General features: G+C 44.6%; 1 protein-coding gene and 1 long non-coding RNA gene across 3 annotated transcripts in view; one reads left to right on the top strand and one right to left on the bottom strand.

Annotated features, from left to right (window-relative positions):
* Window positions 1-1,289: 1,289 nt before the first annotated feature.
* Window positions 1,290-7,530, bottom strand: LOC126516737 (uncharacterized). 2 transcript variants are annotated; one of them, XR_011892336.1, is made up of 4 exons: window positions 7,101-7,530; window positions 6,232-6,331; window positions 3,262-3,447; window positions 1,290-1,450 (listed from the first exon to the last, which is right to left on the bottom strand). It is a non-coding gene; the product is annotated as an uncharacterized lncRNA (long non-coding RNA). The 2 variants fall into 2 exon arrangements; XR_008609497.1 differs by having other exon boundaries at window positions 6,232-6,303.
* A 2,291-nt stretch (window positions 7,531-9,821) lies between these two features.
* The window catches only part of LOC126516599 (kelch-like protein 10), a 28,919-nt gene continuing 11,815 nt past the window's right edge, over window positions 9,822-26,925 (top strand). Inside the window, exons 1-4 of the mRNA XM_072289393.1 lie at window positions 9,822-10,145; window positions 17,039-17,258; window positions 20,017-20,166; window positions 21,974-22,176. Of these exons, the coding sequence (XP_072145494.1) occupies window positions 9,901-10,145; window positions 17,039-17,258; window positions 20,017-20,166; window positions 21,974-22,176 (818 nt within the window). The 5' untranslated portion in view covers window positions 9,822-9,900. The remainder of the gene's footprint in view (window positions 10,146-17,038; window positions 17,259-20,016; window positions 20,167-21,973; window positions 22,177-26,925) is intronic.

The raw sequence follows: 26,925 nt of genomic DNA, 5'->3' as shown, positions 1-26,925 counted from the left end.
AACACCTTTGAGGAATCTGAATCACCACCTCGGCCATGACGAGGTAAAGAGTGTTCTGTGTAGTGCACCTGTATAGCCTAAAGCTGTGGAGAATGCATTTAGTATTAGCTGTGAAGGTTTCTAATTTTAACTGCACACAGTAAAAACCTCCATGCAGTTTTTCAAAATGCAAACCCCCTACCTTTTTGCTGTTTAAAGGTAATGACACATAGGGCCATAACATGTACATTATGGGCTTCGTTCCCAAACAATCAAAGTGAATAGCACCACCCTAAGTGTTATGTGCCTGCCTCACATTTGCTGTCAAAAATTGTTAGTGTCGGATGCTGCGATCGGCAGAGAAACTGATTTGTGGAGCAATATAAAGTATTAAGTACTGTGAACTGAGTTCTGTTTAAGCATTATCGGATCTTAATGTTAAAAAATGAGGAATAAATACAACATGCATATCTCACGTTGCAACCCTCATGGGGTATTTAGTAGTCTGAATTATAAAGCATTCCGGATTTACGATGCAGGACAGATTTTATTCCACTGAAAGAATGGCACCATGCCAATGATTCTTGCATTTGGTGCTACATTTATTTGTATTTAGTTCAGTTGGAATGTGTGTGCACTCCCAATTTAGGCAAATTTGTATTCTCTGATTACCTTGTATATGACACCAAGCACTTGCTTAACAGGAGTATTTCTAACATTTGGAAGATACAAGGCTCCTGAATGCAGATCTAAGCCTGGGGTGCACGCCGCCCTCAAATCTGATCAGCAAGTTTCTGGAACTCATCTACAAGGTTTCTTATGATGAATGTAAAGTTGCTTGTACGGGAGAAACAGGGAATTTAAACAGATGAATTATGCAGCATAAGAATGTCAGCAAGAAGCAAGCATCAAGAAGCACTGTCACTCGATGTACACAGACTATCAAACAAAATAATTATTTGAGATGATTTAAAATTCTGGCATTGGAATGAAATGTCTTTTACACTATACATAAACTTTTTGATTATTCACTCTACTACCACTACCTTCAACAGAAACATTCATAATCATTATCATATCTATGCTACGTCATCCTGGCCAATATTCAAGCCTTCATTAGCTCCTTTTTTTACTGCTAATTCTCTGCAGGAAAGAAGTGTCCATATGAAGACCATATCATATACTTATTACCCGTTTTTTGATAAAAGATAAGGGAAAAACTTCACACTAAAAATGCATTGAGCTTGAGCAACTTCTATGCTTGAAGCTGTTGATTCTTTTTCCCTTTGCCATCTTTGACCTACCTGGTTAGCTAAGTAGACAGAAAAGCTGCAGAAGAAAGGTGGGGGTGCCAAATTAGACATGTGCCCCAGGCCATGGGACCTTTTCACGGTCACTGGAGGAACTGCTTGTGGCCTCGGCATCTTCCTTGAGGGCCATGGCCATGTCTACGAAACCTTGTCTCCACAGGCTGCATAAAGAAGGATAATTTTCTGAGCTAAGTCTTTTTCTTAAAAGAACCCATTTAAGTTGTATTCGTGGCTTTGCACCACAAAATCGCCACGTGACTGGCCACTCAAAACACTTTACGTGTATTCGCAGGCTTATTTCTTGGAAAGACACGTTTATGTAGCTCACAATGAGTAACAGAAAAGTGTATTGGTAGGCTTTCATATTGCTCTACAACTTTTCATTGACACTTTTCATTTAAGTATTTGAGATGTTTATTAACTAATTACGAATTATTATGTAATTAGGCAGAATGCAAAAAATAATCCGAGTATCTCCAAGTGACGGCAAACATTACCTTCGTTCTGTCTAGTTACATCACATTTACATATTTCTAAATCTTGGTGCACGATAGTTAGGACACCCTGTAGATTAAAAAACATTACAATTTTCATAATCATCTCTTGCCTGTTATTGGTGGCTATGGCTGCTTCAAGTGATTCTTTCAGTAAGGTACAAGCAGTTTTGAAGTAAAATTGTTTTGCATCAAGCGTGTGTAATCTAGAAAATCAAGCAAAAGGTCAAGTTGTGTTTACTATTCAGATGCTTAACTAAGGAGCTGCAAGAAACGAAAACAGGACACAACACCTAATAAACGACGCAAAATTTGAAAATCTCAACTGTACAAGAAACCAGTTTTTGAATATGCAGAAAAAAGCCACCAGCTTACGTCGAGTACACCCTTGCTATGTACTCCAAGTGAAATTGTTACTGCAATGCTTGGGCACCATATCAACGTAACAATCACCAACTTTGAGCAGAATATTAACACTACTAAATGAACTGGCCTTTGAAGATTCGCAATCTGAAATCCTCAACAGCTTGTTCTGGCGTTTAATCCGTTGAGCTCATTCTGTATTCTCAAAAGCTGGCTCTCGGCCATAATTTCTCTAAAGGCAACATCAGCCTAAGTCTCAAGATAGGGTTGACCAGTAGATAAAGCGGATAATGCATGGCAAACATCATGAACACTCTTACATGTTAACCAGAGGGTTCACTCATGCAGCCATATGTGATGCAGACAGATCATATATTGAAGCTGGTTTTGTGAAGTGTTTCATGCTTCCAAGGCTTCTTCTCCAGTTGTGAAAGCTGTCTCAACTAGCTAAATAAGCGATGAGAATAAAAAAAGAACTTCAACATGTTAACAATACGTTGGCCATGTGCAAGTAACCAGCAGTCTTTTTGGGCTCTTAGGTTGCCTGGTGCAAATCTACTATGCCACAGTGCTTGCGTTACCCAGTACCAGCTACTTTAAGATGCAATGTGTTCAGAGCCCTTCCTGTTTTTCTGCTTTGGAAACAGTTTACCATGTGTTCAGTAGGCGTTGAGAAAGGGGACAGAAAACACTGTGCACCACGGATTTCTAATATGTTTTGCTGGATGCAGCAAGCCACACCGGATGCAGGTGAAGCCAGTGGAAATGCGGTGTAGCAGTCGCTTGTCCTGGAAGCAGGGCACATGGTGGACTGACTAGTGCGTGCGATCAGATAATATTGCTGCCGTAAAAAATTTTCTTTGTGGTTTTTCACATTTTAGGAGGTGTCTACATGTCTGGTAAGCATTTTTATGACAATCTGAATCCGTATATGATAGTGTTCTTACATCAACTTTTTTCTCATTTACCAGTGTTTCCATTGCACGCCACTTATGTTAGCGACACTGTGGACACTGCAATGAAAAAATTCTGGACACCTCGAAACACTGCTCTGGCCTGCTTGGGTAGATTATGGTACACCAGGCAGGCATTTTAGGGGAATAAATGCCACACACCCGTGCAGACGAAGTGCTGCTGCAAAGTTGTGAAGCACCAACTTCCGGGACAAGGTTGGCTTCAGTCGAGGGAGCTCGTTGTGCTGTCCATCCCTGGTAGTAGAGATCAGTGGTGTGGACCCCTTTATACTGGCTTTCCTTTCTGGTCAGAAACTTGGCAAGAGCTCCTACCTTACTTTTTTGAACCTGCAACATGTGCACAGAAAATCACATCATGGTGCGTTGATTGTATGGCATTATTTCTTTACACATTCTATCAAATCATTAAAAAAATACAGTTCGCACATTTTTACTACTGTACATAGACAGTCTAGTTGCTAGACATGTGAAACGTTACCCTCCCTCAGACAATGCAACAATAGAAGCATACACTGGAAAGCTACACTAAAATTTAAATTTATGTGGCACGGTATGGGCATACAGTGTGCTTACTGTATGGTCTAGCCCTGTGTCAAGTAAAAGTTAATTGTCAATCGTTTATGGTGTATTTCTACTTATTCTGCGTCGTCAAACTGTACAATCAATGTTCCAAGTTTACACATTGATGGCTTTTGATTGCCTATGTGATCCGTTTCCTACTTACACATGCAGTAATCCCACTGCAATAAGGAAAAAGAGAAAAAGAAATGCCGTGATAATCTTCCACATTTGCTGAGGGCAGGAGCAATGGCCAATAGCATGTGGTTGAAGCCACATAAATATTCAGTTTTCATACAGCTTAATTGTTCAGCATGTAATAAAGAGGTACGCTGTGCGCCTCTGCATGACCAATAAAATCTGCCTACTTGAGACTGCACTAAGGCTGCTGCTTGGTACTGTTCGGCAGTTCAGCTTTGGTTTCCTGATATACAGAACTGTTTAGGTATCAGTAGTTTGCGATAAAATGGAACTTGGAGCACTGGTCACTTGCCCATAAATAATGCAACAGCAAATACAACACCAGGATAGGAATACGGGTCTCTTAGAAAAAGAACATACACATTATGATTGTAATGTGATGTGATGCCACAATGAAACAGAAAAAACACATAGAAGTGGATGGCACTTCCATGCCACCAAGGTTATTGGACAGGTGGTACTTCAGAAGTGCCCGCAACACAGTTAAACAAGGCAAAGCCACATTTTCTTGTGTTCAGCACAAGGCGTTGGCAGGCTAGTTGGTGCGAATCCGTAAATACTTTGTTTAGCACAAAATACCGGACACAAGAAAGACGACCCCCCCACCCCCAGCACAAGGCACTACTCTCAACTGACAACACTTTATTGCATCACTCCTTTATAGACAGCAGAATCTAGAACATGCGCTGTGAGCACCATGTGCAGGAATCGCCAACATCCGATCACAAGAGCACACTCATGTCACGGAATCCAAAAAACCATATTCAGCACTGTACGATGTTAAAGAAGGCACACTAATGCATTGTGACCCCAATGACCGTATGAAGAAAGCTTCCGATAACTCTCGGGCGGTGGTATCCCAGCACTTTTTCAAAATCGTAGTATCACGAAACATGGCTTTGCACTTCCATATTTTACAATGTTGAGCCAAATGGGAACCTGTGCCTGCTGATATGGATCGCTCATGTTCGCCATGTTTCGTGATACTACGATTTTGAAAAAGAGCCGTGATACCACCGCCCGAGAGCTATCGGAAGCTTTCTTCATGCAGTCATTGGGGTGACAGTGCATTAGTGTGCCTTCTTTAACATCGTACAGTGCTGAATATGGTTTTTTGGATTCGGTCACATGAGTGCGCTCTTGTGATCGGATGTTGGTGGTTCCTGCACATGGTGCTCACTGCGCATGTTCTAGATTCTGCTGTCTATAAAGGAGTGACACAATAAAGTGATGTCAGCTGAGAGTAGCGCCTTGTCCTGGTCACCTTTCTTGTGTCCGTTGTTTTGCGCTAAACGAAGTAATTATGTATCCCTAGTGTGTGTTTGAAGACAGCTCCACATGCAGTAGCAATTCCAGTATTGCTGCCCAGTGGTTTAGCTCGCCGCAGTTTGAAGTGCCACAAAATATAAGGAGAGAAAACTGCATTATAGTCTTGTTGCAAACAAGAATATAACGTGAAGTGCATTCCAAGGCCAGAAACTATCGAAACAAAAATCCTGCATTATATTCATGCAAATTGATAAGCTGCATGACATGTTTAACATGATAAGTTTTCATGACGCACCACTGTGCAGGATTTATAGACAAAGTCAAATATATTTAGTGGCAATATCACACTATGATGGTACACAATGGTGGTAATCTGTAATAATATAAAAGGTGTTGCCTTAATGTTACAACAAAAGTTGACATTACTTAATAATAGCCCTGTAAATTTTAATATGCAGGGGCACCACTTGGTTAAACAATAGTGATGTAATGTCTGTGCACAAGTATTACCCATGCATTTCTGCCATTGTCCAAATGGCAGAAATGAATGGGTAATACTTGTATACCTAGATATTACATCACTATTGTTTAACCAAGTGGTTAAACAATGTCTGCCTCACACAAGATTAGAACTAAAGCATAAATTATGTATAATCACCCTAACAGTAACACCTCATTTGAACTTCACAGTAAGTAGACGTTTGTTGATGCCAGCCTCCCCCAATGCTAAACCATGCTGCATGCTTTACGGAGAAATTATAGTGGTATCACTTAACTATGAAGCTATTCAGGTGCAGCATTGTAGATATAAGTGCAAATTAAGATTACTTCTCCCTGTTTAGCACTTTTGCCTGCTAGACCACAATCCAATGACATCAATACATTAACTCAGAGAACCTAATTTGGCTTATATATTAACACCTTTGCATACAGCCACAGCTGCACTCTGTCATGTGTGCTGCAATAATGAAGGAGTGCTTGTCCACCAGCACTCCAATGTCACTAACAGTGATCACCTACACAGCTGAGTAGATGGTAATGATTCAGGTAGCAAATAGAGAAGAGAAAAAAATATCCACTCACTTTGAGAGCTGCAATACTGCGATAGCTCGACAGACGTGGACCCATTGCAGGCAGCAGACCTCTTCTCAGCTCCTGCAGAACAACAGCAACTTGTCTTTTACTGAAAGAAAAGATTAATTAGTAACGATAAGTTACCTTGTTCCTGCTGAGTATCAATACAATCTGACTTTCATGCATATCCACTCTCCGCTTTAGTAATACAAGTGAATTATTCGTAAAATAGTCTATGATGATACCATTCGCTTCTCTTGTATGTCCAAATTTTTTCGCACTGATACACCGTTTACTGCTTGCTTACTGACACGAATGTCTTGACTGCCCTGACATCATTCGAAGCAACACGTCTTGCACCCCAAGTTGCACCAAGGAAACACAGTAGAGTAGCCAGAGCGAAGAACTTTTGTTTGGTCAGTACAATTAACACGTACACCCAAGCAAGAAAGTAACGATCACACGTAGTGAGCCACTGCTAATGCCTCGAGCGTTTATTTCCGTATTCTAACAGAAGTTCTTGTATCGGATACAGTACAGTACAGTACAGTACAGGATACAGTACAGTATAATACAGCTCTCAAGCCAATACAAGCGTCAATACAAGTGCGCTACTGAACGCAGTTTCATTCTACGCTTTTAACGCGAGTGAGCAAGAGGTTAGAAGTGCCACGCGGAAATTGCGATCGAGCCGATCACGCTACCACCGGAATCGATCTGAAAGATAGGGTGATCCTTTTCCCCATTCATGCGTCATTTTTGCCCGAAGACGTTGCATAGTGGTCTTTTGAAACAACATTCCTGTTCGCGACACCGACTTACCACACATCATTTAACACCTACGTTGTGCAAACCAAATAACATTAGAATGGGCTTACCTCATGAGCAAGTTACGAGCGCGCGTAGACTGTTGAACACTCGTTGAGAGTAAGCAGGCTATCGCGTGTCCAAGCGCATACGTGCACCCAAACACAGGACAACTTCTTCGATGCCGCAACGTGCAGAGTTTTGTACACGAAGTGAAAGACATTCAGCGCAAATATCCCCGCGCGATGACGGCAAATGATGAGCGCACAAGCGTGCACCACACAGCGACAAATTCGGAACTTTGCCAATTCGAACGTGCCGAGAGCCAAGCAGCGTAACCATCCATCGTTTCAGTTCTTCGCTCCCGATGCGCCAATCTCTCTTCCTTGCGGTCTTGCTCCACTCTTGAGTACAAATCAAGATATATTTACGGCAAATTAACAATTTTTACAACACGACACGATAAATGCCAGCTGACTACACATGTGCAGCTTTGTCTACCACTCCTAACGGAAGCCGCGAAGCGCAGTGCGCGCTGCCCCCTGGTGCCGCACTCTGTGAGCGCGGAGAACAACAGAATCGGTTTCGTTTTCGCATTTGTGCTCTACAAATAATTGAATTCTAGCAGAGGAGAACGCTTTCTCTGCCACAAGTTAGCGCGTTTTATACAAAGGGAGAGAGAATGCCAGAAGCAGAAAGGCAGGGAGGTCAACCAAACCGTTCGCTACTGGGGATAGCAAACCCCTGCACTGCAATGAAGTGCAAAGCAGTACATTGCGATGCGTCAATAAGCTCTAGTATAGTGCCACTTTGGGCTGGTTCGTGCATGTAATGAGCGGGTAAATAATGAGTTGTGTCATAACATTTACCCATAGATAAAGCGCATGGAACTAATGGTGTTGCATGCATTCTGGGTAAAAAAGAAATAAAGCTTGAATCCCTACATTTCGGCACTGGGCGTTCTTTCTTTCCGTCTTTTTTTTTTCTTCTTTTTGACAGTACACACAGCACTAGCACGGTCATAGGTCCTTCATTTTCAGTCACCTTCCAGTAGTTTGCACACATGTCGTTGCATGTTCGCGTTCTTTATTCTGCCGTACAAGAACGAGCGCGCTTACCGGTCTTGTTTCAACATGAAGCGCCAAATGTTTGCGATTACATCTTACCGCAAGAATTAACGCATGAACAGTGAAGATTATGCGTAATCGATTTCTCTCAATGAATGGGCAGTTATTGATAGAGACGAAATATTTAGGAAATATTATGGGAATGAGTTAAACCAACTACATTGCAGTTCAGCAAAGCCCTTTTCACACTTGGGTTAATTGCTTCCCGCATTCGAAAATTTCATCTGACCGTTGTAATTGGATCTATAGGCCGCCAGTTCCCTTCGAGACCATTTGTTGCTAAATGTAAACGCAGTTACGGTCATTATATCACTCCCTGCGTTTCGGTACTGATTTATAGTGCGCACAATTTTTGGCGTAGAGAACCAATGTCATTCCCAGTGCACCAGCCCCTGAGTGCCGCAAGTTTGTTTGCATATGCATGCATGCCCACGGCTCTTCGTTCACTTAAACATATATGCTGTATTATTAACTACAAAGCGCTTAATTTGAGAACATTGCAAGAACACGCATATATTTGCGCATATGATCAACGTTACAAGGCCCGGTATGCGCGGCAAACTGCAACCGGAATAGAAGATGCGTATATATATTTATACGATCTGTTATTGCAGCTTTTTGTAGAAGGCTAGCTCTCACACTTTGTAGTATCTTCATAATGCGTGCAGTTTGCGTGTACAATAAAATATTCTTAGCTGAAACTTTGTGAGTACGAGCGCTCATTCAGACCGCTTAAATTTTCTCACAATAATACGGATGTTCGCATAACAAAAATACGGAATTCTGTCTGTTTCGTGCAAAACAGTGTATAGCCGCTGTATGGCTACAGTGAAATGTCCGTAAAGCTTAAAAAGGAGAGCACTTTCCGTATATTAACGGGTGCTTTTGCTATATTTTGGAAATATGACATACTTTCCGTACTTTTACCTGCGATTCTCCGTATAATGACGGAAATTTTTTACAGTGTGGTCTCAGGTAGCCATGAGCGACGAAATTGGAAAAGGCCAACGCTTCAACGGGCACGCAGCTCGCGCATCTCCTATATGTGTCACTGGGGTAATGTGGCACGAAATCAAACAAAACATAAATAGGGAAAAAAAAAACGTGCAGCATCATAGCGTCCAAGTACTTCAGCGTCGCCTCTGCGACCTTAACTCACCCAGCGCTTACAGTTGTCCCGTACGTTGGGCTGCACAACTACCTTTCTTTACCGTCTTGCTTTTGATGGCAGGAATCTCAAAGAGCACAAGTGCAACAGGTGACGAGAAACAGACGTAGCCACGGAATGCTGGCATTAAGACCGCTACTTTTCATCACCAGGCCACCGTAGCAATAACAGCAACAAGAACGAAGACGAGGAAAGCAGCAGCAAACTACGAGCGATGGCAGCGCATTTTACGCTATTCAGTGCTAATTCCATAGATATTAGGAAATTTGTGCTCCATTATAATTTGGAATAATCCACCCATTTCTTGGCCAATCCCCCACCGTGGGTAGGAGCCGCAAAAGTAATAGGCAAAAACAACAACAACAAATATCCGGCAGCGCTATTGCGCGTGCTGTTCGAGCCACGCGGAGCCCAGGAACGAACGTGCAGTCAACCCGCGTGCTCCATTCTTTCGTCGCCCCGGTGATGTGGCAGTGCCAGCCGGAAGACATCTTTAAAAGCCCACCTGGTCGCCCTACTCAGCGCACTGCTCCTTTTCGGGTTAACTCACGGACTTAGGCTGACGCTGAAGCAGTTATGAACGCCATGGATGCCGACGACGCTACTACCGAGGCAGGAGACGGGAAAATGATCACCGTATGTTTCGAGGCTGCGCAGCTCTTCAACGACGATGGCCGGCAGCCTGATTCCACGGCGGTTGCAGCGGCCAAGGCCATGCCGGCACTGCGCGATCTGAGGAATTCGCGGCAGGACTGCGATGTGGTCTTCCGCGTGGCCGGCGGGGTCGAGGTGTGGGCACACCGATCCATTATGGTTGCCAAGTGAGTGTCGTTTTTCGTGATACTTTTCTCTAGTCTATAGGAGTGTTGCCCATACATGCGTGCTTGCGAACGCGCTGCAGACTTTGGCAACTGCAGCGCCTGTGCGAGTACATTATCCGGGTGCTGTACAGTGTTGTATAACTTGCAGTAGCGGAGTTCAAGTCCTCAGTGGCCGCGGCGTCGTTCACGCGTGGACCCGAAAGCTATGGGTCTTGTCGGCCGGCGGGTCCGTCTAAGTCATCCCTATTCGCTAGCCGCCCCGTTTCCGCGAACTCGACCCGCTCGCGTCGAGCTCAACACGCGAGGTCGTCTAGTTCACGCCAGTCGTCACGCCAAAGCGGGTCGAGCAAGTCAACCTAAACCTCGCAATCTGACTGACCCAACCTGCCACGACGACGCTCTCTTGGCCGAACCCACTTCCGTTTCCTTGAATCCGACTACCGCGTATTTTGGCCCGACAGAAAACTTACTTACCACGAATTTGGTCGGTTCAGGGGCCATTTCGCGTCGGGCTAGCGCTGGGCTAGTTGGAGATCTTAGCTTAGGGGGAGATCGCAACTCGCCGCCACGTACTGTTTTCTCACCGACTGCCAACGAGACGCGAATATGTTTACGTGAGTTTTTCCAAGCAAGTCAGGCGGTTTATCGCCCACTCACCTCATTTCGATACGTGTGAAAAAGCCCAGCAGCCAAATTTCGGTGCGACAAGAAAAATAAACCCGAATTTGTCGAGTTCATGCATTAAAGCAAGAGCTTGGTGAGAAACTGTTTTTTGGGGTTCATACAAGCTTTAGCATCTCGGTTCGGGAGAGCAAGCAACCCAGTGGACACGTCTTCAAGTGACGCTGAGAGAAGAATCATTTAGCGATATTCGTACCGTGACATATCCCCTCTGACAGAAGAGTATATGACACAGGGAGTCAACAGCGGTAAATAAGGAAAGCGTGCGCAAGGATCACGATGATGACTGCTAGGGGACAAAATAAACCCTAAGTGATGTAAATTTTTTTTAGTGTAAGCATCATACGACTAAAGCGGATCTGGCGGTTACGTCTTTTTATATGAGTAATGGTTATCTTACTATGAGTAGCCTTTAGTAACCACAATTGAACAACCCACAGTACTCCTTTTGCTCACTCTGAAGTGCAATGGGCACGTCATGGACAAGTCCACAGATAACCCCATCTAAATTCACGCAGTCACTCTAAGCTAAATCACTATGTACTCCTTTTGGACACTCTGAAGTGCAATGGGCACGGCATGGACAAGTCCACAGATAACCCCATCTAAATTCATGCAGCCACCCTAAGCTAAATCACTATGTTGTCGCTGTCGGTTCTTCGCGTACAGGTACTCCGCCTCCTGCGCACTCTTCACTGTCGCCAGGAAGCGCATGAGTCCGGAAACAAAAACAGAACAAGCGGACCCCTTAGATTTGATGCGTGTATTATTGTAGCGTTCGTGTTGTTGCTCATGTTACTTGACCGGGCACCGAATGAAAATGAAGTGCTTCAAAATTGTCACGGCGATTGACTTGCGACCGCATTCACTAACGGGGATACTTTCACATTTGCGTGCACACGTAGCGTCCGCTGCGTCGCCCGACTTGATAGACTGGGATTTTACTCGCTGGCTTTGTGTGTCAACCAGCGCTCAAAGGGGTAAACTCCGAAGGGCATTGATGCAGAATACGCATTATGAGTTAGCACAGTAGACTAAACACATTAGTTGGGCGAAAGAAATGTTCTCCCAAAAACCATTCCGATATTAGACAGTTTTAGTATAGCGTATGCTATACCATTGCATACGCTATAGAATAGCGGGTCGTCACTGCACATGCGCAGAATGTTAAAGGACCCATAGCATATAGCGTACGCACGCTATTTCTCAGATTTAGCGTTAGCGTCTTTGCGTGGTTTGCGGAGTTTGTGTGAAACATGGGGGCGTCCCGGCTGCCCGCTTCGAATTGAATTTGGCGTTGCTTTTGTAAAATGCATTTCGTTCGTAGCAAATGATTGTGTAAGCGGCTTTCGCTTAGTCTCAGGCAGCTTCGACGACAGAGTATTATGGATAACCTTGTGGTGTTGTCGAGATTGCTTCTCCTTTCGAACGAGTCGAAGCCTAACGAAAGAAATGGATGGATGGGATGGATGGAAGGTAGGAGCGTCGTCTTTGAAACAGGGTGATGGCAGTTGCCACCATGCTCAGCTTTTTATTTTTGTTTAACTTTGTTGTAAGTTATTAAAATTCGCCATTTTCTTTAAATAATTCTTCCTACACTTTTAACCTTATGTCAACTCTCTGCTTTTGAGCCACCAATCTTCCGATCGCTTTTTGCTAATTTCCAACGCATATTTATTTACATGAATATTGTTATCTCTAAACCCTAGGGCCTCAGGAAGCGTGACTGTGCCCGCATCGACATCGGGATGGATATCATCACATTTTTAGTGTTCTATTGTTTTCTACAGATTTACCACAGACAGTACATGTGTCTTCTTTGTTAAATTTCTTTTTATAGCTGCGTGTTCTAAGATATCCTGACCTAGCTTCAAAGAGTAGGGTACTGCCTCTTGAGTTATCATAAAACGCTTCTTTCCTGATCTTCTGTTTCCAGTATCGATATAGTTCAACACTATGCTTCTTTTCTATTGAATTTATCCAATTTTTACCTTCCGCGTTTTTAACCTGTCGTTTAATGCTCTGTCTTTCTCCGTCCTCGTGCCTGGCATACTTACTGGTTAGCTTCCTAGTTCATTTCCGCCATTGTGAGTTAATGCTCTTTCTATATAGGTATTTAAATACCTTAGCTGCCCACCGTTATCATCCAATTTCCTCAGGCGTTTTTCGTATAGGATTTTACTCTGAGCTTCCCGTACTTCGAACGATGCCCCAGCTCATATCCCCCTGTACTGCCTCGTTTGTGGTTTTCCGGTGGGCACCTAGTGCTAATCTTCCAACAGCTCTCTGATTTACTTCTAGTCTCGACTAAACTTCTGCCCTTAAGCACAGTACCGCTTTGCCAAAATTAAGCCCCTGCACCATTATTCCTTTGCCAATACCTCTCAGTACCTCATAGCTGCTGTACCCTCACAATGCCCTATGTTTCATTATCCCGGCATCTCTTCGCCCTTTTGCCATGAGAGACTGTTCGAGCTTTTCCGTGTACATCTGGCCTTTGTTTATCCATACCCCGAGATATTTGTATTCGGCCACTCGGGGTATTTCATGACCTTGTATTGTAAGCTCCTGATCAGTTGTATCGTTGAAAAAACATCCCACCGGACTTAGCTGCGCTAAAACTGAAGCCTAGACTGTCTCCTTCGTTCCCACAGCAATTAACCAGAATTTGCAAATCTTCCTGGCTATCTGCTAACAGTACAATATCGTCCGCATACATTAAACCCGGTAGTCGTTGCTCAACAACCTTTCCGCCTAATATGTACGACAGATTATACCCTAGATTGCTTCCTTGTAGTCTTCGTTCCATACTTATCATATAAAGCCTGAACAGCAGCGGTGATAGAGGACAACATCGCCTTAATCGTTTGTGTACCTCGACAGTTGTCGTACTTTTAATTCTTTCCCATGTTATTTCAACATTTTCTCGATATATTTCCTGTAGGAAATCAATGACCTCATGACCGATACCTTCATCTTTGAATATGTTCCACAGGGGTTCCCTGTTCCCGTTGCCGTATGCCCCGCTTATGTCCAGGAAGGCTAAATACAGAGGTCTGTTTTCCGCCTTAGCTATTTCTATGCACTGGGTAAGCACGAACAGGCTACCATCTATGCGCCTACCACTTCTGAACCCGTTCTGAAGTTCTCCGAGTATTCTATTACTTTCTACACATGATTGCATTTTTAATTTCACCGCCTGCATCGCCAGCCTATATATAACTGATGTTATTGTAATTGGTCGGAATGATTTTATCTTCGTCTTATCGCCTTTCCCTTTAAAAATCGAATTCATTTTACTCTGTTTCCAGCTGTGCGAAATTTGCTTATTTGTTATGACTGCCTCCAATGCTTTTATCAGCGTTTCCTTGCTTCTTGGGCCAAGTTCATTAATTAACTTGATTGAAATTTCGTATCTCCCAGCGGACGTGCATTTTGGAACATTTGCTTCCGCCTTTTACCAGTTAAGGTTGGTCAGTTCTAAGCTGTTTTCTATTGTGCTATACTGTGTTGCTCCCTCATTTGGGGCGATTACCCTATAATCTTTCCTAAATGACTCAGCTATAACTGAACCAATATAGTTCACAGCGTCATCTTCTTCTAAACATTTTCCCTCGGCATCGTAAATCTGTTCCTGATTTCTGTGATTCGCTTTACCCAGCTAACTTATATGGTTCCAGAAGTTTCGTGACCCCCCTTTAGTTGCACTGCAAACTTCAGCCAGCCAGCGATCAGAGGAGTGCTTTATTTTAGCCTGGACGAGGACCTGCACTTGTTGTTTGTTTTGTGGATAAAATTCCCATTTTTGGCCTATTTCCTCTTCAGATAACTGCGCCTTCTTTGCCTCTCTGTGTTCCCGTGATGCCAACGGTCGTTGTTCGATGGCCTCCCTAATTTCCTTATTTCACCAACTTCGTGGTTTCCTCTTTCCTCTCCAGCGGTTTACTCCTTTTACTTCTTTTATTTTGGTACTAATGAGTAGTTCTAACTGATTATAATCGTAGTTTTCCATGCGATGTTTTTCTATTTCTTCCTGTATGCCGGCTGATATTTGCGCTATGTGTTCATTATTTAATTTTGCGTACTCTTTTTGACTTCCCTATATTCGAGATGAAACATTCGAGAAACATTCGACATGTCTACGCCGCCTATCGCTACAATCGGGAAATAGCCGCAACAATGGCATATAGCCTCCGAAATCCAAAGATCTCGCCAGCCAACTAAAACTGTAAAAAACGTGCGCTGCCTAGCGTACACTACACTATAGCGTAGAGCGTACACTATAAGTTGCGTATGCTAAACTAAAACTGTATTTTCTTTCTCAGAAAAATAAGTCGAAAGGAGCAGCCCAGCGCAAAAGTCGTACAGCCAGGAATTTCATAGAGGTAAAAACCTCAGTCACATCATCGAGTCCTTGTTTAATCTGAAAGATTCAGCGCTGCTGCTAGAGCTGTAAGGAACTAACAATCACCAACAAGAAATTCCGCTTTCCATGTCTCCTGTTACCAAATGGATGTAACGACACATATTCCAATAAACGCTCAATGCCATAAGCCAGTCTCTCCGTAAAACACTATGTCATGCAATGAACAGATCTTGCGTAGGGCAAAAGATGGCTTGTAAAATTTCTATGCAAATTTTCATTATACATATTTTTGTTTTCACCGTGAAACACTGCTATTGCTAGAGGGAAGGATTTCGAGTGAAATATTTGCGCGAAAGACTAAACTGTTGTATTATACGACCACGAAATTGCTTTAAGAGGAAGCTTTAGCTCGGGCCCATCTCCGACGCGGCCTATTCAAATACATGTAAAACGCAAAAACGTTTTTCTGAGATAACCGCTACACCGCTTTTGATAAAGTTTGCTGGATTTGAGAGAAAAAGTTAAATTATACTGACTGTTGGAAGCGGAATTTCGATTTAGGGCCTGTATCTTATTAAAAGGATTTTGAAAATTTTGAAAGTTCGAAAAAGTTACAAGCACGAAGTTTACAAATTAATAGCTCTCCGTCAAGAACAAATATCGCGGTTCTGTAAACGGCATCCATTAGATTATTCAAAGTGGACAAATTTGATATGCCAATTTATATAGTATGGGAATTCGTTACGTTGTGTACAAGAGTTTTGCAAAAGGTCTATTCGCGCTTTATTAAATGTTTTGAGATTCATGTGTAACATATCAACTTTGTGCGCTTTAGATGTAATATGAGATGCAATTCACAGAATAGTTATATCATTTTTCGTTGCCGAGTTAAAAGTTGTAAAGTTGATAGTATCGTATTGTGGAAATTTGAGATTTTGCCAACGTTTTGTAATTTTGTAAAATATAGACAACCTAAATCAAAAATTTTGAACAGTCACTAGATTTAAAGATTTTCTTTTAAATGCAACAAACCTCGTCAAGTTTGGTGGAGTGGTTGCCGATAAAACGAATTCTCCTTTTGCATCTATTTAGATAGGAGCACCCGAGCTAAAGCTTCCTCTTAACGCAGCACATTTATCAGTATACCAAAGCACGACAAAGATTCTTACGCAGGCTTCGCAGCAAGACAGGATGTCGTTACCGCCTTTAGGCCATATAAAGCGCATAATAGCTTACCGGGGAAATTTTGGAGGACACTACGAGCCGCCAAGACCAACTTGACTAACTCACGACTGATTTTTGCCGGGCGAAGCAACTCGTCGGAAACGTTGTCGAATTCATGTGAACAGGTCTACTCGGAAATGCTCCGTGAGCTACACGTATCTTGCGCTTACGGTTACTCACGGTTACTCGCATTAAATAGCTTTAAAAAAAGAGGGAGACAGTAGCTGTCAAACCTCTTTCATTCACTTCAATCAGACAGAATAAGTTGTAATGACAATGGTGGTCAGTCTTGCGTGCACTTCTGCTTTTCTCACACTTTCTTGTCAGGAAGGCAATCTCAAGTTGGATTAGTGCATGCTCTTCATGACCTTAAAGTACGAAATGTGCCGAAGGGATTTTTCACTGATCAGCAGCAGCCCTTAAACCCGAGTTGTTGGAGCATCAACCCGCAAACGACATCATCGGCGAGCGCCCACAAACATTAGAATAGGGAAGGGAGTATAGGGGAAGAATTTACACATTTGTAAAAAAAAAACAGAGTTGCCAGAATTATCGTTGTTGATTGTGCGCAGCACCCTAAGCTAAATCACTGTGTCATCGCTGTCGGTTCTTCCGCGTGCAGGTACTCGGCATGCAACGCACTATTCACTGTCGCCAGGGAACGCATGAGTCCCGAAGAGAAACAGAAAAACAAGCGGACTCCATCGATTCAGGTGATGATGGAAGACCTGGAGCGCGACATGATGGAGCTGCTTGTCGACTTCGCCTACGACACTCCGCTGGATGAGCGCATCGGCCCCCACAACGTCGCCAAGTTTCTCGAGCTGGCCCAGAAGCACAGGGTCAGTCAGGGGTTGCAGTGCTGGTGAAGGGGTCTCTCGAAACTTGATTTTGAGAAGATGGTGCGCCGAAGGGAGTTTCCGTTAGCCAGCAAACAGTAGGGAATGAAGCAAGAGGTGTGCCCTGTTTACAATCCCCGGTCAGACTTCTCCTAAGGTAGAGGTCGCTGGTTGAAATGTGCACAACTCGATGGCTGCATTTCCACGGGGCGTCTTTTACAACCGGGCTGTTTAGCCATTGCCTTGCCTCACTCAGTCACTTGCATTGCCATTGCCTTGTCCGGCCTATCACTTAGTCGCTGAGTCACTCTCTCTCAGTCGCGCGAAAAGATAGTAAATCGTGGCAGAGAGCTAGGCTTGCTGTAATTTCGACGTTTAGTGCATTTCCAGCGCTCAAGATGAAACGGGAAAACCAAAAAAGAAGAAAGAAAAGGAAAAGATAGGACGCTGCATCCCCCTGTCCGATTGTAATTTCTCCTTCTGACTTCCTGTTTCCACTTAAGCGCTGTAAATGTGAGATGTTATTAAGTTGTCGAGCCCCGCAGACTAGCACATGGAAGCACATATATATGCTTGATATAGAGGGTCTTAAGGGGTTAAGTAGATCTAATAAAAAAAAGCGATGCTACCTACTCAATTTCTCCTTGTAGAGGTGTCTTATGCACTTTGGTGCACACAGTTTACGCAAAAAATTAGTTATCAAACGCATAAGCAATAAATATTCATAATTAAATATTATATCACAATCACGGTATGTGTTGATATTTGAAACCGTAAGATTGTCGCACTTCAAGACGACTTCAATTTATTTGATTCTGCTGGAGCAATTCTGTTGCGAAATATTTATCGTAAGATTTGACACTCAGCTAATTTCGCATTCAAGGGCTTGGACAAAAGCGTTGGGTCGCTAAACCATCAAGCAAAACGTTTACCATGTTCTCAGCCTGACGAGTAAGCCCCACTAGACGTACGCGATGGAACGCGTCAGCACGCGCCGCCCTGGGCTCGGCGTCGCGCCGTATCGCGCCCGGCGGAGGAGCACGGCACGCAGCCGCACGATGCACGAGTTGCCGCGCCTCCCCGCGCTTGTAGTCACGACAGTGCAGTGTTGATAGGACGCCACGTTCAATGTAGTCTAGCGGCAATGTTTAGCGATGTGTTAAAATGGCAATCATACAGAATAATTTTAACTTCAACTTCATATTTCAATTTTTACAAACCATTAGCGTTTCATCCAGTTTTGTTCCAGAATTCACATTGGCTCGCTATTTTCACGTGAGGTCACGTCACCCGGGCGAAGCAAACGGCAACTTCCAATGCCGGTGAAAAATTTAGCATTGCTTGGTCACGACGCTGCCAGACATAACGTGCGACGGTGCCTCTGTGCTTGATATCGAACGCTCGCAGACGCGGTGCGGCGTGTGTGGACGCGTTCCGACGCGCACGTCTGACTAGGGCTCTATTCTGCTGCGCGCGTGAGGGAAAGGGAAAAAGTCAGTAGGTGCTTGTTTTCGCCAGCTGAGAGCAAGAGCGCACCTGTCTTCAACTTCGGCCAATTTGCAAACGACTTCCCAGACGCTGCAAGCTACGTCACAGTGGGGACTCAACGTTTTGTCGCAATTGACGTCTCTGAATGCAAAATTAATTGACTGAATAAAATTTGATTAGCGATATTTCAAAGCAGAAGCATTCCAAAGTGCATAAACCGCTCATGCAAGCGCATATTACGTATCTAGCATAGCCTCTTTACGGAAATTAGTATTGAATTTAAAGTGGGAGGCTTGCCGGCTGATACATATACTTGCCTTTCCATATGCATGGTCTTCAATGTTAAACAAACTTTGAAGACCATGCATATGGAGAGGCAAGTATTTATATCAGCCGCCAAGCCTTCCATCGGCTAACCACCGCAACAGCGTTACAGGTGCCACGTTCCTCCTGCAGCAAGCCGTCTCCCGCCGTTGCTGGGGGGGGGGGGCTGCTATAATGTTGTCATTATCAGTGAAGCATTATATGGGAACATTTGCATGCCGGCCATACCTATGAACTTGAAAATTCGTAAAAACACTCACGGACATTACAAATCGATGGGTGTGGGATAACGGAGCAGCGCACGATTTCGTTCTTGTCTGCCTTGATCGCACACGTTTTGTGAGATGCGTACGCACTCTGCTTACGATTACTCACGTTTAGACACTGCATACAAGGAGCACATAGCTAGGCACAACAGAGAACCGGAAGCAATGTAGCGTTTTTAGATCACATTGCCTTTTTCAGAGACCTTGCTTTTGCCGATTTAGCCTGGATTAGAAAGTTGTCGGAGAACGATTATCGAAGCAAATAGCCCGCTGTTTAACGCCCTGAATTACGACAAAACAGCGGTGCAGGCACTAGAGCAACTTCATCCTTGCATGGATTTTCTTATGGTCAATATTGCTCGCCCCATTCTTCAACACCCCCAGAACTTTTTCGTGGACAGAGTGAATTCTTCGTAAAAATTGACGCTACATTTGTAAAATCACAGGGGCCAAAATTTATTTATTTTAGATAAATTTGGTGGCCTTGGTAGGCATGGCACTTGATGAAAGCGATACTTTGTACAACCATAGCACATGACGTTACGTGCCTGGATTTCCTACACGGTAAGCGATCGTTCTCTATAGCTTGCCGGCGAGATGCACTGTGCAGGAGGACCGTGTCCCCGGTTACACATAGCCGCGCACCGTCACTTCAGCCCAGTGTTCTCACTTTTACGACGCAGATATTCTGGCTACTGGATCACTGCCTTAGCACCCTCGAGAAGGACCTCGACGCGCAGAACTGCATCGGAACTTGGCAACTGGCAGCCAGCTGGTGTTACTTGCATCTCGCGCAAGAAGCCTTGCGCTACCTGGTTCGCAACTTCAACGAGGTAACAAAAGCGACGTGCTTCACGGGCTTCGACCACATTACGTGCGCCTCTTACGACGGCCATCCGATTAAGAGAAGTCAGGAATTTGACAGAAAATTTTAACTGCAAACTTCTTCGGCCGTGGTTGGTGCCAGAATACGTGTGAGAATCGTCCATGAGATTACATCATTTCATTAATGTTAAGTAGTGCCCGCAGGACATGTTATAATTGTAGCACTGAAGCTGTCAGAAGTTTTGTACATTGCGCCAGTTTTGAGATAAATACTCAAAGAGCGAAGCAGTGAACAAGGTAGCAAGCACGGAAGACCTGTGTTGTTGCGCAGCGTAAACAGCACCCCATAAGCTACCAGGCGTCACAGGTGCATCCGACGCGACGGTGAGTGCGTACGTGGCGAAACATCGCCGTCAGAACTCGGGTGCGGTCACGTGCTCGCGGCCGTCCACACGTGCACGGCATGCGCGCACACGCAAAACAGCAGACGCGTGAAAACGGTGATGATTATATTTATTGGCATCCCCTTTAAAACGGGCTAGTACATTTATCACGGCCTAGACTTTTGCCCATCTGACCTCGAGCATAAATTTCCTATTTAACATACTTATCGCTATAGTTTACGTTATCTATGCTTGCAATGACTCCGGTTCTATCAATCTCTTCAATGCTTGCTATCCACCAATACAAACAGCATGAGCCGCCGCGGTGCCACCGAGCGGTAACGGTTGTCGCAGTTGTCGGGGATTTCCCTAGAAACAGCGCCGGAAACGCAGTGGTAGCGCCGCTGCCCGTAGTGTGTCGCAAGACACTTCCAAGCCCGACATTTATTAGGGGCTAGAAAAGCCTTCTATCATTTATACCAACATCTTTACTACCCTTACAGGCCAGCGGCCACATTTTCAATAAAATTACTCAGTAATAAAAGAAAATGTACTTGAATATCTTCATCGCAACAAATATACGTCACCAAGGGGATGATTCGTTAAAAAGAGCAGACCTTTCTACCCGTTTATGCCTACATTCCTAAGCATTAGGTAGGCACAAAACGGCAAGGTATTGCCGTCTCGTGGATCTCTGTGATGATGATTGCGCGAGGTACGTACAATAGACAGATTTTTTTGGTGAGGCCCCTTATAAAACACTATCGTGTCAAAAAGACTCCATCATAACCACTCGCCGAAAGTGCAAATCATTTGAAACGCGCGGCTCCCCGGCATGACCTGCGATATTGGACACTGCGCACAGTGCGCTGAAAAGTCTCGCTGGGGACGTGCTAGGCATTACGTGTTTACGTGCAATTTAAAGGCTCCTAATAAGAAAATGACACAATTACTAGGCCCTCATTATTGCCGGGATTTTTTTAGGAGTAGGTTACCACTCGCTTGTAACCAACTTACCCAAAATCAAAGTTTGTTGCAGCTGGTCTTGGATGCGCCAACCGTGGGAATCCCAAGTGGAGAAGGTTGACCTCAGTGAATTCGCATAAACGAGTAGCGCATCGGAGCGAGACATTTTTTCCACAGCATCAAAAAAAAAAGAAAAAAGAAGAAAAAAGAACATCGCATTAGCGCTTGGCAACTCTACATAAAAGAAGAATTAACTATTTCTCTTTTATTTACTGCAGGCATCGCCATTTTATTTAAAGCTGGCGTAGAGTGTATGTACTTAAAAGTCCATAATGCACAATAGCGAGGTTATGCGTCTCGGTTGGCTAAACCTGCAGTTCTTGGTGATATAAAGGGACGGAATTGGAAATCTTCCGGAGCCTTCGTTTGTCAACAGCGAATGAAGTTGTCTGTATGCGTGACGCAGGTGTGGAAGAGCAGCCCTCAGTTCCAGGATCTGAGGCCGGACGAGATGCGCACCGTCCTCGCAGACGACCGCCTGTGCGTTGTCAACGAAGTGGAAGACACGTTCGCCGCCATACTCAAGTGGATCTCCAGCGACCCGAACAAGAGAAAGGCCCACCTCGCCGAGTTCTTGCCGCTCGTGCGCTTCGGGTCCCGCCCCTTGACGTGAGCACACACTCACGACGTCATAAGCCACGCGTCTGCACTTAACGTTTTAGCGCTTATAACTTGCTTACGTTATCGATCATGACGCTCCGCGGAATTTATCTTGGTGCATAAAGACACAAAGCGGTTTGGTGGGAAGCGCTTGTACTGCATCCTTAGATTGACAACGAGGATATAGTATAAGGCTAAATGAAATTGTTAGTAAAGGCTGTCTTTAAAGGGACACTAAAGTGAAAAATGATTTCTTCTGAATCAGTAAATTACCGTTCTACAACACCAAAAACACCACTCTTACAACGATAAGGCGTTTGGTAAGCCAGAAAAAGCGCAAGAACGAAATACGGGTGGCGACGCCCACTTAAGTTCCCGCACCTGGTGGCTGTGACGTCTTGGATTTTGGTGGCATCTTCTAGGGCCTACTAATCATATATAGCGGTACAGGTTGACTGCATTTTGTTATAAAGGAACCAAATGTTAAACATGGCAAGTTTTGGGAACCTTTACTCAGCCAACGCGGCCCAAATGCGAAAACATACTTTGAAATCCTTGAAGTCACACTGACGTAGAGGCGACGGGGTTTCGGCGCGAAATTCAAATACCGATACTTGGACCTTCATTTCCTCATCTAATAATCAAACTATTTTTTAAATGACTGCCTGCAGGGTTCTCAAACAATGCTTCATTAGTCTAAACTGATTTATTGTTTCGCTTTAGTGTTCCTTTAACTCTTTGGCATTAATGCTGGAATTGAGAAGATGGTTCCAGTCCCTGCAGGTTGGGGGAGCTAAATATTGGAAATGCAGGTTAGTGCGACAACATGAAACATAAACATTGCAACGATAATTTCTGGACGAAATAAATGTGGCGCATCGAGCAATAGAAGGAGCCACGCGGTTACGGGGGTTGCCCATCCCCTTAAAGAGACTTCGCTGAACTCCTTGAACCATATATAATGACATTCATGCTCAAACGACCAGTTGCCCTTTTCCTCACAGTATTAAAATCCCAAGGACATGATCTGCTTTATACTCATGAGCCGATAAGGTATACGAAGACCGGAATCACTTTTGATGTACCGACAAAAAAAAAGAAAAAGAGAAAAATCGTTACTGATAATGCCGGTAGCACCATTTGATGGCGAAGGCAATCAACTAGGTGGCCTGGCCTCCGAAATAAAACCCACCCCGAAGCAGGGTTTTGTTACCGACAACGCCACCTCAAGACTCATTTCAGGAATCATCCGACGTTTGTGCGCAGGCGCGAGTACAAGCAAGTGCGAGAGAGAAAATCTGGGGCCTTCTGCTCCTTGAATATCTGACTTCGCCTAGGTACTCCGGAGGAGAAATTGATTTGATCGCTCGGTATGCGTTTGTCCTTAGGCGTGCTGGCATTACGGTCGGTGCGAGGTTGTGTGTGGGCGTGGATGCCGTGTGTCGTCCGCAAGCTTTCCTCTTGCTCCGCGGATGTTCCTAGTGAGTTTGTTGCATTTTAGTGGCGACGGTAACATAGGAAATTGCGCGATAGTCGTGCGCGGATCATTGAATCTGTGACATTGATGGCGGGTTAGATAATGTAACTTTGTCTAAAGGTACGTCAGACTCATTTTCTCGGGCCTGCGGCGCTCGCGCTGAGTCTGTCATGCCGGATTATACGTTTCACGCACCTTACGGCGCTCGGCCTTGAAAATAACATCCGATTTTCTCGGGGGAGCCCCCCCCCATACCGGGCTTGCTCTCCTGCAGCAATATCTTCGCTCGTGCCAGACTTCTCGTATGCAACTACCTACCGATTTATGCACGTATTTTTGCAGAAAGACGTTTATTTACCTGAAAAGGGACCATTAAAAAGGCCTTGGCAAGGACAGCAATAGATTAAAAGCAATCCTGGTTGTACTTCTAGTGCTACGAGACGCAATCAAATAATAATTTTTTACGCAAGGTGTTTGAGCGAACACTTCCAAATATTCTTAAAAATAGGCTCTTCGAGAAAAAAAACTCTTCAGAAGGAAACTGCTAGCTGCGGTGGACACCAGGAGGTATCAAGGGCGGGCTAATTAGTTAGCTGATTAATTAAACTTCATTAATAAACTTCTTAATTAGGAATATCTGATGGTTATTGTCAATCATGAGTTTGTAGCCCCGGAGAAGACGATGTCACATCAGTTTTTAAAACAAAGAAAAACTCTTTTGCTAAAGCCCTGCAGCGCTAGAAAGCCTGGCGTTTTTTCCGCTGAAAGACGAAACTCTGCGATTGAGGAGCGCCGGAAGTCTTGAGCAAACGCAACGTACGCTGGTGACGTATTGCAATGACTGTGGCGGCTAATTCGAAATGTACGTGCTATTTTCCCTAGCTAGGAAGTGCCGATGCTAAGCATAGGGAGCAGCAGGCGTTATCTTTCGCTTACTCACTCGGCGGAAGGCAGAGGCTAGTCATCGCCAACTACGCAGCTGTCGATTTTAAGGTGCTGTTCGGCACTGGCCTGGAGCTCTGCCAGTGCAGTTGCCTCCGGAAGGAGTGCTTTAATTTCCATTCACATTACGCTAGCTTCGTTGAAAGAATAAAGCCACACTTTTGCGACGGTGCAGTTTTTTTAGTGGCGCTGCATCGTGACATGCGACTACCAGGAGATGTTTTTAAGTGGTATGCGCTTGACAGCTAAAATAAACGAGGGATCCGTAGCTGACAACTTCTTGTCATTGTAGGGCGACGTTGTTTCGTACCAGCCCCCGTCCCATTTGTTGTAAGTGCTGGCCTAGGATTAGGAAATCTTGACTTCATACTATGTTTAGCAGTTTTGAGTCATGTAACAAGCATCAATAAACAAAAATGGTTTATTTCAATCTTTCATTTGGCTGTAGGCCTATTCGGGCACTCCACGAGAGTAATATCATTTTGAACGACAACATAGAGTATTTACATGATGTGCTCAAATTACTTTCCCTCCATTGGGATGCACAGACGAAGGCGCTCTTTCATAGTAGATAAAAGCATCCGTCTGGGAATGTTGTCGAAGGAGATTCTGACACGGTGCTTCGTATCCTCGAGGTTGGTTGGTTCCGTCTTGAAAACCTCATTTTTAACATATCCCCAGAGAAAGAAGTCCAATGATGACAAATCGGATGACCTAGGCGGCCAGGGCGTGTTGGGAAGGACTCGTCAACGAATTGACGAGACGGTGAACAAAAATGCGGTGGGGCTCTGTCGTGCTGGAACCGCATTTTTTTTTTCAGCGCAGCCAGTGGTAACTCTGAGGCAAACTCGGAGACGACGCCCTCTAAAACGCACTCTTGGTACTTCTTTCCAGTAAGGTTTCCGCCGATGAAATAAGGACCAACAATACGGCCGTTATAAATGCCACACCATACTTTCGCTGACCACCTTACCTGGTGCTTAGGCTCACGAAGCCAGTGGGGATTCTGATCGCACCAATACTGCGCGTTTTTCAATTTGACATTCGAATCCCTGCAAAATTGGGGCTCGTCGGTCCAATGCGTTCTGTTGAGAAATTTCGGATCTTCGTCGCATTGAATAAGGCACCACTTTCAAAAATCGAGCCGTTTCTGAAAGTCGCTTGGTCTCAGCTCTTGGGGAAGACACAGATGATATTGGTGGTAGCTGTGTCTTGAAAGTGACCCCCGACCTGAAGCTGGGCTCGCTCCATATGCGCTGGCAATTTCCCTGGCGCTTGCTTCCTGCCTGACAGCGACGTTTGCCAGCACATCGGTGTCAAAATCATCGGTTGCACTGGCTGGTCGCTCCCTTTTCTGTGCATGGACTGATCCAGCGGTCCTAAACTGATTAAATATCGATACGAATTTGGGCGGGCTGGCACACGACAGCCAGGATGTTGGGCAGCATCGATGCCAGCTCCGCGTCCTTTTGCGCGCTCAGATAAGCCAGCATAATGTCCACTTTCTCAGCAAGGGAGTGCTGGAGTTGCGCTGGTGCGGCCATTTGCACAATATTAACGCTGCGGCGTTGAAACCTTGATCCTCAAATGGGCGAGGTCGCACCAGTGGTAATGCAATGGCTATGTCGCACGCGCACCCCGAAAACAAGCACTTTAAAGGGAAACGTCAACGTGTTTGTAAAACTGGCGCTACAAGCCACAAGAACTAACAGCATGCAGCCACTGCCGCGAAAGTCCTCCTTGTTCCTCAAACGAACCTTTCCTTCGTCTCATGCGATTCCTAACACTCAGAGATTATAAACGAACAGCACATGAACCTAACGAATAAATGAACGGATGGTGATGCCTCACATCTAGCTCTTCAGGTAGCCACGTCAGAAGTAGTCGAGACAAAAAAAAAGCAAGCCTGCCGGAAACGCCTACCAGGGCTCCCAAAACGGGGGACGGTGTAGTGGGCGATGACTAGCCTCTGTCTTGCGCCTACCAACGAAAGAAAAGATAACGCCAGCCGTGGTCCAAGCTGAGCGTTGAGGCTCCTTAGCCTGGGAAATCACCACAGACATTTCGAATTGAGCGCCGTAGTCACCGCAACACGTCATCAGCGGACGTTGCGTTTGCACTAGATTTCCGGCGTACCATGTTCGCCGCGTTAAGCTTTCATGCGGGAAAAAATACTTGATTTTCGCGGGCTGCAGGGCCTTAGAGTAGCTTTTTCTTTGCTTTAAAAACTGATACGGCATCGTCGTCTTCGTGGCTACGAACTCGCCATTGGCAATAACCGCCAAACGTGGCTAATTAAAAATTTCGTTAGGCAATTTTAGTAGTTAAATATGTAATTC

This window comes from Dermacentor andersoni, chromosome 1, assembly GCF_023375885.2.
Source record: "Dermacentor andersoni chromosome 1, qqDerAnde1_hic_scaffold, whole genome shotgun sequence".
Taxonomy (NCBI): Eukaryota; Metazoa; Arthropoda; class Arachnida; order Ixodida; family Ixodidae; genus Dermacentor; species Dermacentor andersoni.
This window is presented reverse-complemented; position numbering and strand designations above follow the sequence as displayed.